At 36.8% G+C, this 14,522-nt stretch overlaps 1 protein-coding gene and 1 long non-coding RNA gene across 3 annotated transcripts in view; one reads left to right on the top strand and one right to left on the bottom strand.

Annotated features, from left to right (window-relative positions):
• The window catches only part of KDM1A (lysine demethylase 1A), a 62,162-nt gene that overhangs the window by 14,026 nt on the left and 33,614 nt on the right, over positions 1-14,522 (top strand). The window contains exons 3-4 of one of the 2 annotated variants that reach the window (XM_078452225.2): positions 8,981-9,040; positions 14,368-14,501. In XM_078452225.2, coding sequence (XP_078308351.1) covers positions 8,981-9,040; positions 14,368-14,501 — 194 coding nt within the window. The remainder of the gene's footprint in view (positions 1-8,980; positions 9,041-14,367; positions 14,502-14,522) is intronic. The other variant, XM_078452226.2, reaches the window with a different exon arrangement.
• LOC144617289 (uncharacterized) lies at positions 1,004-14,411 on the bottom strand. The gene is made up of 3 exons (XR_013557687.2): positions 14,330-14,411; positions 2,463-2,556; positions 1,004-1,235 (listed from the first exon to the last, which is right to left on the bottom strand). It is a non-coding gene; the product is annotated as an uncharacterized LOC144617289 (long non-coding RNA).

Below are 14,522 nucleotides of genomic sequence, written 5' to 3'. Positions count from 1 at the left end.
GGCTTTTCTCTCTGATTTCTCTTGCTGTACCTTCAGGTGCAATCAGAGAGCAGGTGTAACTTGCAGGTTTCCTGAAAATGGACTCGGATTACCTCCACAGGGAGAATTATAGAATTCTGTTACAACCCCATACCCAGCAGGAGACCCTCTTTTGTAGATCTACTAGAAGTTGTTGGGAAATTCATTCCTAACAGGATTGTTTATGTTGCCATTTTGGCCTGCTAGTGTCAAATAAGTGCCTGAAATCATTTTAGTTCTCCTTATATGAAATATGATGCATACACTTAGAAAGCAGACCTAGGATTTTTGTATAGCATCATTTTTTTGTATAGCATCATTTTTTTTGTATGGCATCATTTCAGTGTTCTGATTTGGAACTGTGCTTCAGAATAATTTACTGGAGGACTGAGAAAAAAGTCACAGATTAATTCAAAATTTTTATATTTTGAGAGATAACATTTGGACCAAGCTATATATATTACTATGCAATACATGGTCCCCACTCTCAGATGATTTATAGCCTAGTAGAGATACAAATGTGTACATAAATCTGTAACAGAAGGTAAAATGAGTCTGAAATATTAAATTTTAGTATAAAAATTTGGAGGAACTTGGAAAAAGAGTGGGACGAAAGTAAGTCTTCCTAAATTTTTGGCTTACTGGAAGAATTATTTTTAAAAATAGTGTGGAAGTGAAATTTTTTTTTTTTTTTAAAGATTTTATTTTTAAGCAATCTCTACACCGGTCTTGAATTGAACTCACAACCTCAAAATCGAGAGTCACCTGCTCCACCAGCTAAGCCCAATGCCCTGGAAGGGAATTTTTTTTTTTTTTTCCTTAAAGAAGACAGATGGCTCCCTTACTCTTTATTTTTATTTATTTTTTTAATTTGAGAGAGAGTGCAAGCTGGGGAGAGGGGCAGAGGGAGAGAAAAAGAATCCCAAGCAGGTTCTGCACTGACATGGGGCTCGATCTCACAAACTGAGATCATGACCTGAACTGAAATTAAGACTCGGACTTTCAATCAACTGAGCCACCCAGGCGCCCCTGGACAGGAAATTTAAAGAAAAGAAAAGAAAAAAAAAGTGGAGACATTTTCTACGCAAAGTAAGATTGCCCCAATCTTGGCAGTTCCTCATTGACTTTATTATACAACCATTAATTGTAAAACTACAGTGCTTTGTTCCTGGCATGGTGCTGGGTTCTGAGGGTGCAGCGCTGAAGACTAGGTCTTTCTGCAAAGAATTCATAGTCCTCTTTAGGGTTACAAATTTAATAACTGGCTACAATGAAGAAACAATACGATAAAAGTGTATTCAAAGTACGGTGAGAACCCAGAAGTTGTTTTTAAATGTTTTTCCCCAAATTGGATTTTGGAAGTTTTACATGAAATGTGAAGGAATTAGGCTTTTATGAAGCAGTTGAGATCCTTGATTCTTTTTTTTTTTTTAATTTTTTTTTTTTTTTAACGTTTATTTATCTTTGAGACAGAGAGAGACAGAGCATGAACGGGGGAGGGGCAGAGAGAGAGGGAGACACAGAATCGGAAGCAGGCTCCAGGCTCTGAGCCATCATCCCAGAGCCCGACGCGGGGCTCGAACTCACGGACCGCGAGATCGTGACCTGAGTTGAAGTCAGACGCTTAACCGACTGAGCCACCCAGGCTCCCCTGAGATCCTTGATTCTTAACTGTTAACTGCTTTTGGCCAAAACCACTGAATCAAATGCTACCAGTTTTAGGTTCAGTCTTTGACAGATTGAGCTGCTTTTAATGATTTCATTTCACTGATTGATTAGGGTTTTTTTTTGTTGTTTTTTTTTTTAATTAAAACAAATTAGTAATTTGTTTAGCTGAGCAACTTTAATTTTATAATTTCCTTTCTTTTTGCTACCATCCTTTTTTGGTCTGCTCATGATATAATAGAACAGATACTTTGTCTATGAGGATTTTCTCATCTGCAAAATGGGACTTGATACGAGAGATCAAAGGAGAAAATATAAATTCCACTTTTGTGTACAAACATCTTGTATCTATTAAACACAGACTTGAACTAGGAATAGGGTTAACAAATGTTAACATTTTGCAGTATTTGCTAATTACGGTGGCCTCAAACATTTGAAGATAGGGTTGTGTTTTTTTCCTTTTTTTTTTTTTTTTTTGGCATCTTCTGATGTGAAGATAGAAGAACACATACGATTAATTAATGCCTAAGAAGTCAAATCTCCCTGTAGCAGAGTGTACACTCAAATCATACTGAGGTTGGGAAGAGCCTCTGATTGTGGTCTGGGAAGATACAAGATAGCCAGCATTCTGAGAAATTTATTTGAGCAGGAAAAAGGGATTCTCTTGTTGAAATTAATTCATGGTTATCAGTTGTGAAAAGTTATTACAGTTCTTTTAATAGCAGGTCCAGGGTAAAATTCACTATTGGCCTTTTTAGAAATAGGTGAGGAATACCTACCTGGCTGGCTTGGTGAGAAGAGCATGTGACTCTTGATCTTGGAGTCCTGAATCTAAGCCCCACGTTGAGTGTAGAGATTGCTTACATACATAAACTTAAAAAAAAAAAAAAAAAAAAATAACAGGTGAATAACTAGAAAAGTAAGCTTTGTTGTTAACTACTCAAATTCACATTAAGCTTGGTAGTCGAGCAACATAACATAGCATCTAAATTGTAAACTTTATTTGGAACATTTTGAAAACTGAACTATAAGCCAAGATTTTACAACAAAATAGGTGAGGAAAATCTCTACTATGGAATGTGGAGGGAAATAGCATTTGAAAAAGTCCATTCTTTCCTTTGGCTTCTAAAAGCTTTGCTTTCCTTTTTAGCTTATAGCGCTTTTATTTTGTATAGGATTTCTGGTACTGAGGTTTCTCACTTCTGCTCCAATGTTAAAAAGTCCTCAGGTGTAGATCAGCAGTGCTACTGCTCCTCCAGTGGTAAAGGGAGAAAATTTTAGGCAGGTTCCTACCTTAAGCAGCACCCTTTTCCTGCCTTCTGGGCCTTAATGACACTATAACACTAGGATTGCTGTTCTAGTTGGAACCCATAGATTTCATTCTGGATAATTTTGTTGGAGAGTATTGATCAATGTTAGCTGTGTTAACTGCCTATGATGTGCTTCAAAGGAATGCCTGAGGCTTTCCCTTTAGGCCAGTTTCATCTATCTCAGGGAACCCAATTCACTTGCCTTTGCATTTCTTTGAACTGCTGTAGATTATTTATTCTGTCCACAATCATAGTCAAAAAGTTAGGAAAGGGATGCATTAAGAGCAGTATATTTGAGGTTATTTTTAAAGCCACCTTTCACTATGGAGAGGACTGGAAGGCAGCAGGAAGTGGTTATAGTCACCAATAACTCACTACCTTTCAATTATTTAAAAAAAATTTTTTTGTCATTTGTATTTGTTGACCAATTCCTCTTTGAAACTGTGACTTTCCTTATGAGATTAGTCATACATTTAAAACTGCTTCAAATTCTCTGAGCCTATTGTTACCCCCATGCTATTTTAAGATTTTTTTTAGGGGCGCCTAGTTGGCTCAGTTGGTTAAGCGTCCAACTTCAGCTCAGGTCATGATCTTTCTGTTTGTGAGTTCAAGCCCTGCATTGGGCTCTGTGCTGACAGCTCAGAGCCTGGAGCCTGCTTCAGATTCTGTGTCTCCCTCTGTCTCTGTTCCTCCCCAACTCATACTCTTGTCTCTCTGTCTCTGTCTCTGTCTCTCTCTCAAAAATGAATAAAAACATTAAAAAATGTTTTTTTAATATTTAAAGTGTCCCCTCTCTGTCCCTCCCTTCACCCCCTCGTGCTTTCTCTCAAAAATAAACATTAAAAAAATTTTTTTTTAAGACTTTAAAGTTTTAGTCCTAAAGTTCTAGTCTTTAATTACTTTAAAGACTGAGTAATTAAGTAAAAAATATTTCCGTTTAATTTTACCTAAATTTTTCCTAAATTTTGCATTTGGTCCACTGCATTACTACTCCTGACTTAAAAGAACTTGGAGCCATCTTGAAAGTCCCTTATCCCTTTTATCAAGTCTGTTGTAAAGTCATGTAACTTCCTGTGCATAGCTTCTTTGACTTGTTATTGTTATGCCCTATCCACTTTCATTGTCATCTTTTTATTCAAGTGAATTTCACTTGATATCTAACTTAATCGGCCTTTCAATTGGATCTCCTTTGTGTAGGTCACCTTTTTTCCTGTAATCCATCTGGTACAAAGTGACCGGATTAGTTTAATTAAAGTATCACTTGTTTTGCTGTTTTTCTGTGACAGGTCATACAGTTACCCCATTATTATTAAGATCAAGTTTAGGTTTTGTCACTGAGGGTGGCCCCTTTTACCTATCCTGCTCTCCCACTTCTGTAAGTACTGTGTCATTCTATACCATGTCTGTGTTTTTCTCCTTGCTTTTATAAGTGTTCTAGACCATATTGGTGGTTTGACTGCCTCCCAATATATCCAGACCTCTGTGGATTTATTGAGAAAAGCTTCCCTGATTCCTCATCTGTATTAGCCTCTTGTTTCCCTTTTTTTAAAAAAAAGTTTCTTGGGGCGCCTGGGTGGCTCAGTCAGTTAAGTGTCCAACTTCGGCTCAGATCATCATCTCATGGTTTGTGATTTTGAGCCCTGCATCAGGCTCTGCGCTGACAGTTCAGAGCCTGGAGTCTGCTTTGGGTTCTGTGTGTGTGTGTCTCTCTCTCTGCTCCTCCCCTGCTTGCACTCTGTCTGCCTGTCTGTCTCTCTCTCTTTCTCTCTCAAAAATAAATAAACATTAAAAAATAAAATTTTAGGGGCGCCTGGGTGGCGCAGTCGGTTAAGCGTCCGACTTCAGCCAGGTCACGATCTCCCGGTCTGTGAGTTCGAGCCCCGCGTCAGGCTCTGGGCTGACGGCTCGGAGCCTGGAGCCTGTTTCCGATTCTGTGTCTCCCTCTCTCTGCCCCTCCCCCGTTCATGCTCTGTCTCTCTCTGTACCAAAAATAAATTTAAAAAAAGTTGAAAAAAAAAATAAAATAAAATAAAATAAAATTTTAAAAAGTTTCTTTGTGGATATTTTTTTATCTTTCCCCAGGTAGATTATAAGCCCTTTGAAAATAAGTATTTAACTTGTTCCACTTTCTGTTTGTGCTTGGCAGTTTTGAGATAGGTATTTGGTAAACATTGAATTAGTGAGATTATTAAAATATAAACTGAGGTGTTAATAAGAGCAGAAACTTATGTCTTTAAAGATGGTTTAAACTTTTAAGATTTTTTCCCCCTCTGCTAATGTGTCAGGTTTGATTGAAAACAAGAGCTTGGCAGTCACTTTGTTCTGTAAATTTGGTAAATTTTTGATTAAATAAATTTTAATAAATTGTTGTAGTTTTTTTGTTTGTTTAAAAATTATTGCTTCCCAGAAGAGTTAGGAATTTCTCAAATTGTGTACAAAGTTATCAACATGAATATGATTTCAAGAAACTAAATAGTCACAGGGTGCCTGGGTGGCTCAGTGGGTTGAGCGTCTGACTTCGGCTCAGGTTGTGGTCTTGCACTCTGTGAGTTAGAGCCCCATGTCTGGCTCTGTGCTAACCACTCAGAGCCTGGAGCCTGCTTTGGATTCTGCCCCTCCCCTACTCATTCTTTGTCTCTCAAAAATAAATAAGCATTAACAAGAAACTAAATAGTCACAATGTGAATCTGTTGGTCAGTATGTACCTGAGAACAACACATCGGTGATCCTGCCCTTCTTGCTTGTCAGATAAAAAATACTTGAAAGTCATCATAGATTTCCTTTTAAGATATTGGCAGAATGGTCTCTTGGGAATCTTAATCGAGACTATAACTACAATGCTTCACTGTTCTTCAAGAATAACCTAACAGGTTTGGGGCGCCTGGGTGGCGCAGTCGGTTAAGCGTCCGACTTCAGCCAGGTCACGATCTCGAGGTCCGTGAGTTCGAGCCCCGCGTCAGGCTCTGGGCTGATGGCTCGGAGCCTGGAGCCTGTTTCCGATTCTGTGTCTCCCTCTCTCTCTGCCCCTCCCCTGTTCATGCTCTGTCTCTCTCTGTCCCAAAAATAAATAAAAAACGTTGAAAAAAAAAAAATTAAAAAAAAAAAAAAAGAATAACCTAACAGGTCTGTAGAAGGTTTATTAGAGGGCAACCGAAGAGCTGCTATGTAAGATAAATCAAAAAGATTTTATCTTCAATTTGTAGAAGATATACACGAATACAGGTCTTAAGGGTCTCTACTTTAAACTTGAGTGTGTGTGTGAGTGTGTGTGTGTGTGTGTGTGTGTGTGTGTGTGTGTCTGTGTGTGTGTATTGAGAATGAAAACAAAAGGAGGTCTCCGCAGTAGTGCCACAATCAAGGTGATAGGAAAAAGTTGTTTTTGCATATTTTCATTTTCTATTTTGAGTTTGAGCTCATGGAAGATAACAACTATACTTGCCTGCTGTTCCATGTCCTTTCGCAGCAGAGTCCTAGGACAGAAGGACCCAAAGAGCAAATGATACGGCATTTTATATGTTCTAATCAGAGACAATCCTGGATGGAAAGTTAGCTGCAAATATTTGTATGTGTGTGGTTTTTAAGAAAATGATGGAAGAATTGGTCTACAATATCACTAATAAAGATGATGCTGTTATCATCTGTCTTTGGAGAAGTAGGCACCCTCCAAATACTCATGACTGCGTTATGATTAGAAAATAGCAACCTCCTCTTCTGAACCTTCATCAAGTCAAATGATATGTTGTTCCTTTACTTAATTTTAAGCACCTATTTTGTTTTTCATGATTTCTTACATGTTTATATCGCCTGTTTGGTTTTGCTCTATTTCTTTGCTTATGCAATGCTTTGGAGTGTCTTTTTTGACTTTCTGCTGTTAAGAGACATCCCTTTAAAAAAAATCTTCCCAGGGTATTGAATATTTTTCATAATACTCCTATATATTTTTATCAACTAACAGTATATGAATTTTGTTCCTTTTTTCAAAAGCAGAAGACAAAAAAGACTTCCCTGTCTTGTTATAAAAGAGCAGTCTTGTCAACCTTTTGAGCACATAAGTCAGGCTTAAGAAATCTATGTTTCTATTAAATACCATTGACAGAAAACAGTCAAGAGCTACCTGCAGGTTAAAATAATTTAGCATTCTGTATGACATGTAGCAGGGGAAGAAGGAAAATGATAGAAATGGGAAGGATAAAATAATTCAGACTTAATGGCTAGCATGAAAGTGGTTTTTGTTTTATTTTTAGAAATGGTGAGATGCCTTTGTGACAAGAGACTGTTGCTTTTATTCTTTGCCGAGCTGGGAACATAATTTGAGAGAGAGGAGCTATATTGTTCCTAATGCTTAAATGTTTCTTGGAAACTGTATTTATTTTATTGTGTTCAGCCCGCCTCCTTGAGTCAGTCTTTTGATCTAGTGTGGTTCTGTTTGGAAGAGTTTCTTTAAAAAAACTCTGAAAGATTTTTTATGAATAAATTTAGAAGTAATTAAGAGTGAGTATTTTTTATTTAGACTTTAAAAATTTTAACGTAGGGCCTGCATTTTCAAGATGTTTGCAGATTGGATTTTGTAACTGGAGTCATCTCTTCATAATTATATGCCCTTTTTTAAAGGCTATAAACAACAAATCCTATACCTTGTGCCTTGTATGAGAACCATAACCTTCTAGAACCTAAAGGGCCTGTCAGGAGTATAGTGAGATAACTTTAGAATGAGATTCTATTCTACCTTAACAGCAGAGCGTGTACCTTCTAGCAACATATTCTAATGTCAGGAATCATTTCTATCTAAACACTTTGGTATACATGAAGATAGAGATGTCATTTTCACTTTCCTGTTCCCTTTTAATTCAAATGGTAGATAATCTTTCTTGTTGAGATTCTTTTAAAATAAACTATTTAATGAAGCTTGTCCAGTTTTAGATCACTGGAGAGTGTTTTCATATCTTCCAAAGATCATGCTGTAGTTTCCCCATAATGTACCAGGTAGACAGAAGCTTAAGAAGATCATAGCATCTGTTTTGGTGAAAGATTTTGGAAGAGTCCGGAAGATCATCTATCCTGACTTTGATTGAACTTTCAAGCTGTGATACTTTTCTTGAAGTTTTCTATATATTAGTCAATGAGGAAAATTTCTTAGGCTTACTGTGTAGCTTGAGGTAGGAGACCCCCTCCCTACCATATCTCCCCCTACCCCCCCACTGTGTGTGTCTATCTACATTACTTGGCATATGACTGCAGGGTGTCTTGTGGTACAGTTGAAAGTTTTACTAAGGAGGCCTGGCATATTCAGATCTAACACTGTCTAGCATGCTTAGTAAATGAAACTTGTTTTGGAGCTGAGTCTTTACAGTTCTTTGAAGTCAAAGGGAGAATTTTTCGTTAAAACTGTAAGTCTTGGGACACCTGGGTGGCTCAGTTGGTCAAGTGTCCAACTCTTGATCTCAGCTCAGGTCTTGATCTCAGGGTCATGAGTTCAGGCCCCACTTTGGGCTCCATGCTGGGCATGAAGCCTACTTACAAATACATAAATAAAATTGTAAGTCTTGTTATTTTATGTATATTCTTTTTGGATAGAAAGGTGAAGATAAAGAGATTGAGCAGATGCTGAATTGCTGCAGGTCTAAACCCTAGAGCCCTGCCACACCTACCACTCTTAGCATAGCAACAAGTAGTAAAAGACATTTGGAATCCTTTTTTCCCCCAATCCATGCTGGACTGACAGGAAGGATTTAGTGATTAGAAATACTATGTACTTTGTTCTCCTACTTTTCAACAAGAATCAGTGTGTACAGTTGAAATTTTCTGACCAGAATTTGGAAGACTATGATGTGATTCCCTGGGCCTGATTTGAGAAGAAGGAGCTCTCTTGAATATGGGTTTACTAGTTGGTGGTGAATTTGTGAGTCGCCAACTATTAGGCCTTTATGTCCAGATATTATCTTAATTTATGGAGTAAGGTCCCTGAGTTCTCCTCTTTCCTTCCACAGGGCAAGCAGGAGGACTTCAAGACGACAGTTCTGGAGGGTATGGAGACGGCCAAGCATCAGGTGAGGGTGGCATTAGATGCTTGCCACTTAGTAGCAAGAGCCGCCAAGTCAGGGATTGATGCTTGCAAGAGTTTTTGGCTGTGGTATCCACATTTTAGCCAGAAGCACAGGGGAAATTTAACTCGCAGGACAGAGTAGTAGAATAGGAGAGTGTAGCCAGAACAAAGGCAAGCAAAACCTTTTGAAGTCCTCAGGCCGATCTCAGCCCTCCACTCTTCATGTTTTTGAGGAGATGGCAGGTACTTTTCTCCCCAGCAGCTTTTATAGTAACAGTAAACATATAAAACAAAATCATGGGACCTTTAAAAAGAAATATAGCTGAACACACAGAGAGGAGGAGCCATAGGCCAAAAGCCTTCCAAAAAAAAAAAAAGGACGGAAAGGCATTCTAGGACTAGTCAGATGAATTATGCAGGTAAGGGACTTTTCAGAAACGGTTGTTAGATAGTATTGGGTACATTTTTTTCAGTTAACATTGCATAATTATTTTGTAGTGTAAACATTTTGTCACATGAAAATTAGTCATTTTTTTAAAAGTCTGCTCAAAATGCTCTTTCTTTTCAGACCAAACTGTGAGATTTTTACTTGTAGGAAAAAGTAAAAGGTTAAATGATTTATAGGGCCCATCTGGAGCCATTAAAGTTTGTTCCAGGAATCCAAAGTAGTATGTCTGGATTTCATCCTTTGCCCAGGATGTTTTTGTGTGGTTCAATGCTCAAAACTGACTGATACATATATATACATTATGATAGAACTGGAATAGGTGTTACTTCACTTTTGGAGTTTGTCACTTTTCAACTGTTAAGTCTACTTTAAAATTATTTGTCTTTTGCAGTTTGTGTACACCAGGTCTAGGAAATATTTGTATTTTACTCTCTTGGGTCAAAATACACTGTTAATGCAGCAATTAGTACTTAGGGGATCCAGAATGTTAGAGGTAGACTTGTTTCAATGCTGTCCCAAGGATTGGAGGTTGATAATCAGTACGTGGTTATTTTAGAGGTGTTAAAATCCTCATTCAGAGTATCTGTGGCAGATAAACCTTTGAAGAATGCTCTTTATTAAATGATGCACAATTGGATCTTCCATGGAACTGTTGAGGATCAGGGATAGCCTTTAGAGCTTTAATCTTGAAGAAATAAATTGAGTTTTCTTGTTGCTTTTTGTTTTGTGAGTAAATTTACTCTTTTGCTTTAGTAAATAATATGTTGTATTGCTGAAAGTAAAAACAGACTTTCATATAAAACTGTGGTGCTTCTGACTTACTATTTAGTAGAACATGATTTTTTTTTACAGTGTTTCCAAGAGTGGTGGTGACTATTCTAAACCCTTCAAGATCTCTCTTCAGATCTTTGCCATATTCAGAAGCATGCATTTGTAAGATGATCAGTTAGAAGCATGTGCTTGTAAGCGATCAACGTTCTTTTTTTTTTTAAATAAAGCCAAATGACCCTCATGAGTATCTTGGGACCAGGATCATATCTTGACTTTTATAAATCCACATCAAGTTGGTGTATACATCTTAAATCTTAAAAGTTAAGGGAACTTGAGGTCATTTTCTCTGACTTCCTGCAGTCAAACAGATATTGTATCCACCCGTTTTATGGATAAGGACTTGAAACAGTTAAATGGTATGACCAAGGATACACAAACACTTGGAGGAGTGAGAGAACCCAGAGATCTTCTTTCTTATGCATAGGCTAGTCCTTATATCCTCCCTCATAGAATCATTTAAAGTGTGCGTTTACCCTAAAAACAAAAAATCTAAAGCATAAGGAATTATATGATTCTCCTCTTTTTCTTTCCTCTACCCCTATTCTTTATTTTTAAACTATTATAGGACTGAATATGGTGCATCTAGAGTTTACTAATTTAAGTAGTCTTTTGTATGAGGATTCTTGTGAGACTTTTGTTTTCCCTCTTCAACTAGAAATCTAGTTAATTTATCTACCTCGTGAAAAAGAAATGAAAGCTAGTAACTTTTATGGAGGCCTTCTTTTCTTTTAAGTGTTATATCTCTGTTACCTTATTCTACTCAAGGTGCTACTTATATGTCAGAATCAGGGAGGAAATGATTTCATGGAATAGAGGGTCTATATCCTCACCTCCCTCCCGCCCCTTTCTGCTTCTCTAATCTACCTAAAAAGGTCTTTATATTCCCTTAAATATTTTATGACTTTTAACTATGTTTTCAGAGAAAGTGTGAGCCTATCAGACCATTAGAAAAGCATTTCTGCTTTAGCATGACTGCATTTTGAAAGGTGATGCTGGAATTTCCTGTGTGAAATTGAGAGAAAGGAATTGAACTGAGGGGCAAGTTTGATATGTAGGCAGCCTTGAAGCTTTAAAAAAATTAGGATAGCATCTTTGAAACATTCAAATTTCCGGAATACCAGATTCTGTTAAGAGCACACAAACACTAAGTGTAAATTAGGTCTGAATTATATGTACTACTGGTACTTTTTAATAAGGATATTATTAAAGTCAATTGTATTCTTTAAGGTTTTTCCTTCAAAAGGTGATACTTATGAGTTACATTATCCAGAGTGGTCTGTTAGTTCATTTTGGAAATATCCTATTGAAAGAGTGCTTTACTTAGCTTTCGAACAGCTTAGGTTCCAAGTTAACCTATTTTTTGATTCTTTGATAAAAGGTTAGAATTTTATGTTATACAATTTTCACTTTTATATTGATAGTGGTCTTCCTTCCTTGAAATAATAGTCTTCATCCCTAAAAACCAAGAGGAAGAAAATAATTACAGAGTAGAGACTTTTTTGTTTTTAAAAATTGACAAAGTATTTAAGAATAACCGGGTGTTTTGGATGTTATGTAGAAGAGAGAAATGGAGAAGAATATTACTCCACACATATATTAGTGTCACAACTTTTGGCTTCTTTAATTCCTTTTGGTAATCATTTGGTGTTTGATTTAAAGGCACTTTTTTTTTTTTTTTAATGTTTGTTTATTTTAGAGAGAGAGCAAGCAGGGGCAGGGCACAGAGAGGGGGAGACAGAGGATCTGAAGCAGATTCTACACTGTCAGCATAGAGCCCACTGCAGGGCTTGATCCCACGAACAATGAGATCATGACCTGAGCTGAAGTCGGACGCTTACTGACTAAGCCACCTAGGTACCCCTAAAGATACTTCTAAAACTGCCACATGACTTATGTAAATTAAAAAAAAAAATTTTATTCATTTTTGAGAGACAGAAAGTGAGTAAGGGAGGGGCAGAGAGAGAGGGAGACACAGAATCTGAAGCAGGCTCCAGGCTCTGAGCTGTCAGCACAGAGCCCCAGGTAGGGCTCAAACTCATGGAGCCACGAGATCATGACCTGAGCCAAAGTCAGATGCTTAACTAACTGAGCCACTTAGGTGCCCCTAAATTTTTTTAATTGTTACATATTCTCAAGATTCTCAAAGTTAGCCAACTGTTTTAGAGTGATTTTTGACATACAAGCACTTGGAATGAGGAGCCAAATATCATAAAATTTAGTGTTTTTCCCTATGTGGTTTTTTGACTGTCTTTGACAGTAATATTTTGCAGTAGGATTGCTGTTCAATGATGACTTAATAAGCATGTAGAAACTAGTATAGCTAAAAAAGAAAACTACCCGTTTTGGGGAGGAAGAAGTACGGTTTGTAGAGTTCGTTGGTTTTCATGTTAATCGTATACACTTATGAAGGTAACCTATTTTAAGAGATATTTGTTCTGAGTACTCAGGATTATTGTGTAGATAATGCCCATTATAATGAGACATGTTTTTGGTCTTGGTTTTAATTTTTGTTTATTTTGATTGGGTGGTAGGTGACTAGGGACATCAAAGCTATATATAGTTTTAGAAAATTTCACATTACTGAAATAACCTATATCCCTGATAGCCAGCCTTTTTTTTTCTTGCCTTAATTTCATGTTCTACCCTCAGTAGTATGGCTCTTACTGATTATTTTTTTCCTTAGGGAATAATTAATCATCCTGACAGTTTTTAAGTTAGATTCATTAAATGAGAGAATTGTTGGTTTAGTAATGTAAGTACATGTGTCCTCATTATCTACTGTCAGTGGGTAAATTTTTCTTCTCTCCCAAGAATATTGTTTCTTAATATGCAGTCCATATTAGCATTAGGCATTTTTGCTTGACCTCTTGTTAACCATTTCTAGGTAGTGTTTAATGTCTTTGTGGAAACAACACCCTAATAGCTTAGCTATAATTTTCTAAGTTACATCTTTACCTGCCTTGTTCTTTTTATTTTCTTAGTCTTACTGTGCCTTTCCTTTAATTTTGTTTCCATTATCAGTGTTTCTAACTTCTTTTTATGTGCTTTAAATGATTAAATATGGATATCTGGAGCCTATTTGATTGCATATAATTACTTCAGTGGTGTTGAATTCTGAAACTCTTTAAATCATGTCTTGATATTTCCATGATCTGGTAGTTAAGTATATCTTTTATAAGGTGATCTTAGAGATAGAGGTAAAATTCATGTAAGTATATTTGTAAGGACATCTTAGAAAGATGTACTTAACTACTACGATGTACTAACTACATATAAAAATACCCAATTTGAAGAGTTTCAAAATAATACATTTCAAAATAATACAATTTTACTTGTATAGAGGATATGTATACATTATATGTATATGTAGTATACAGTATGCAGTAGCATACTTTACTTGCAGTGTGTAGTAAAGCATTCCCAATGTTTTTGCTGGGAAAGGTAAATTCCTTGCTTTCTTCTGTGTCTTCATCGTAGTCTGCCTAACTGATCTCACTGTTTGCCGGTATTGACTTATGGAACTAATGGGTGGTACCACTGATGAGATATGCGTTCCTTACTGTTGGTTATTAAACCTTAAAGACCTCTCCATGTTCTCTGCTGTAATCTTAAAAGACAGCATATGGTTGTGTTTTCACTCTAGTTTCTTTTGCTTTTCTGTTCACATATTTTCCTCTATTCTAGTTCTTTAGTTTTAAGATTTAATGTGCACTATCAGTGATGCTAATTTTAATTAGAGTATCTTCTAGTGTTACAGAGTTATGTCGTGGATGAAGAAAATATGCTCAAGGCTTTGTTATGTTTTCTAAGGTAGATTGTGTCACTCATTACTAAACTGTAATTTTTGGAATGTTAAGCTCAAAAAAGTGAGTAAATTCTAAAGACGTTGAGCTTTTGGGCAAAATAAAAAAAAATTTTTTAAAGGAAGTAAGATCAGTCTGTGAATGAGGCAGAGCTTTACAGGGGTTCTTCAGGCAAAAAACGCAGTCTCGTTATCCCTAGTTTTGTGTTTACTTGCACGTTTCCCAGAAGTCCTTTGCTTTCTTTGCTAGGTGTGGAGGGTGCAGCTTTCCAGAGTAGACTTCCTCATGACCGGATGACTTCTCAAGAAGCAGCCTGTTTTCCAGATATTATCAGTGGACCACAGCAGACCCAGAAGGTTTTTCTGTTCATTAGAAACCGCACAGTAAGTTTTCATGTCTGCTTT

Source organism: Panthera onca, chromosome C1 (assembly GCF_046562875.1).
Source record: "Panthera onca isolate mPanOnc1 chromosome C1, mPanOnc1 haplotype 2, whole genome shotgun sequence".
NCBI lineage: Eukaryota > Metazoa > Chordata > Mammalia > Carnivora > Felidae > Panthera > Panthera onca.
Note: the sequence above shows the minus strand (reverse complement) of the source record. Positions and strands in the feature narration are given on the sequence as shown.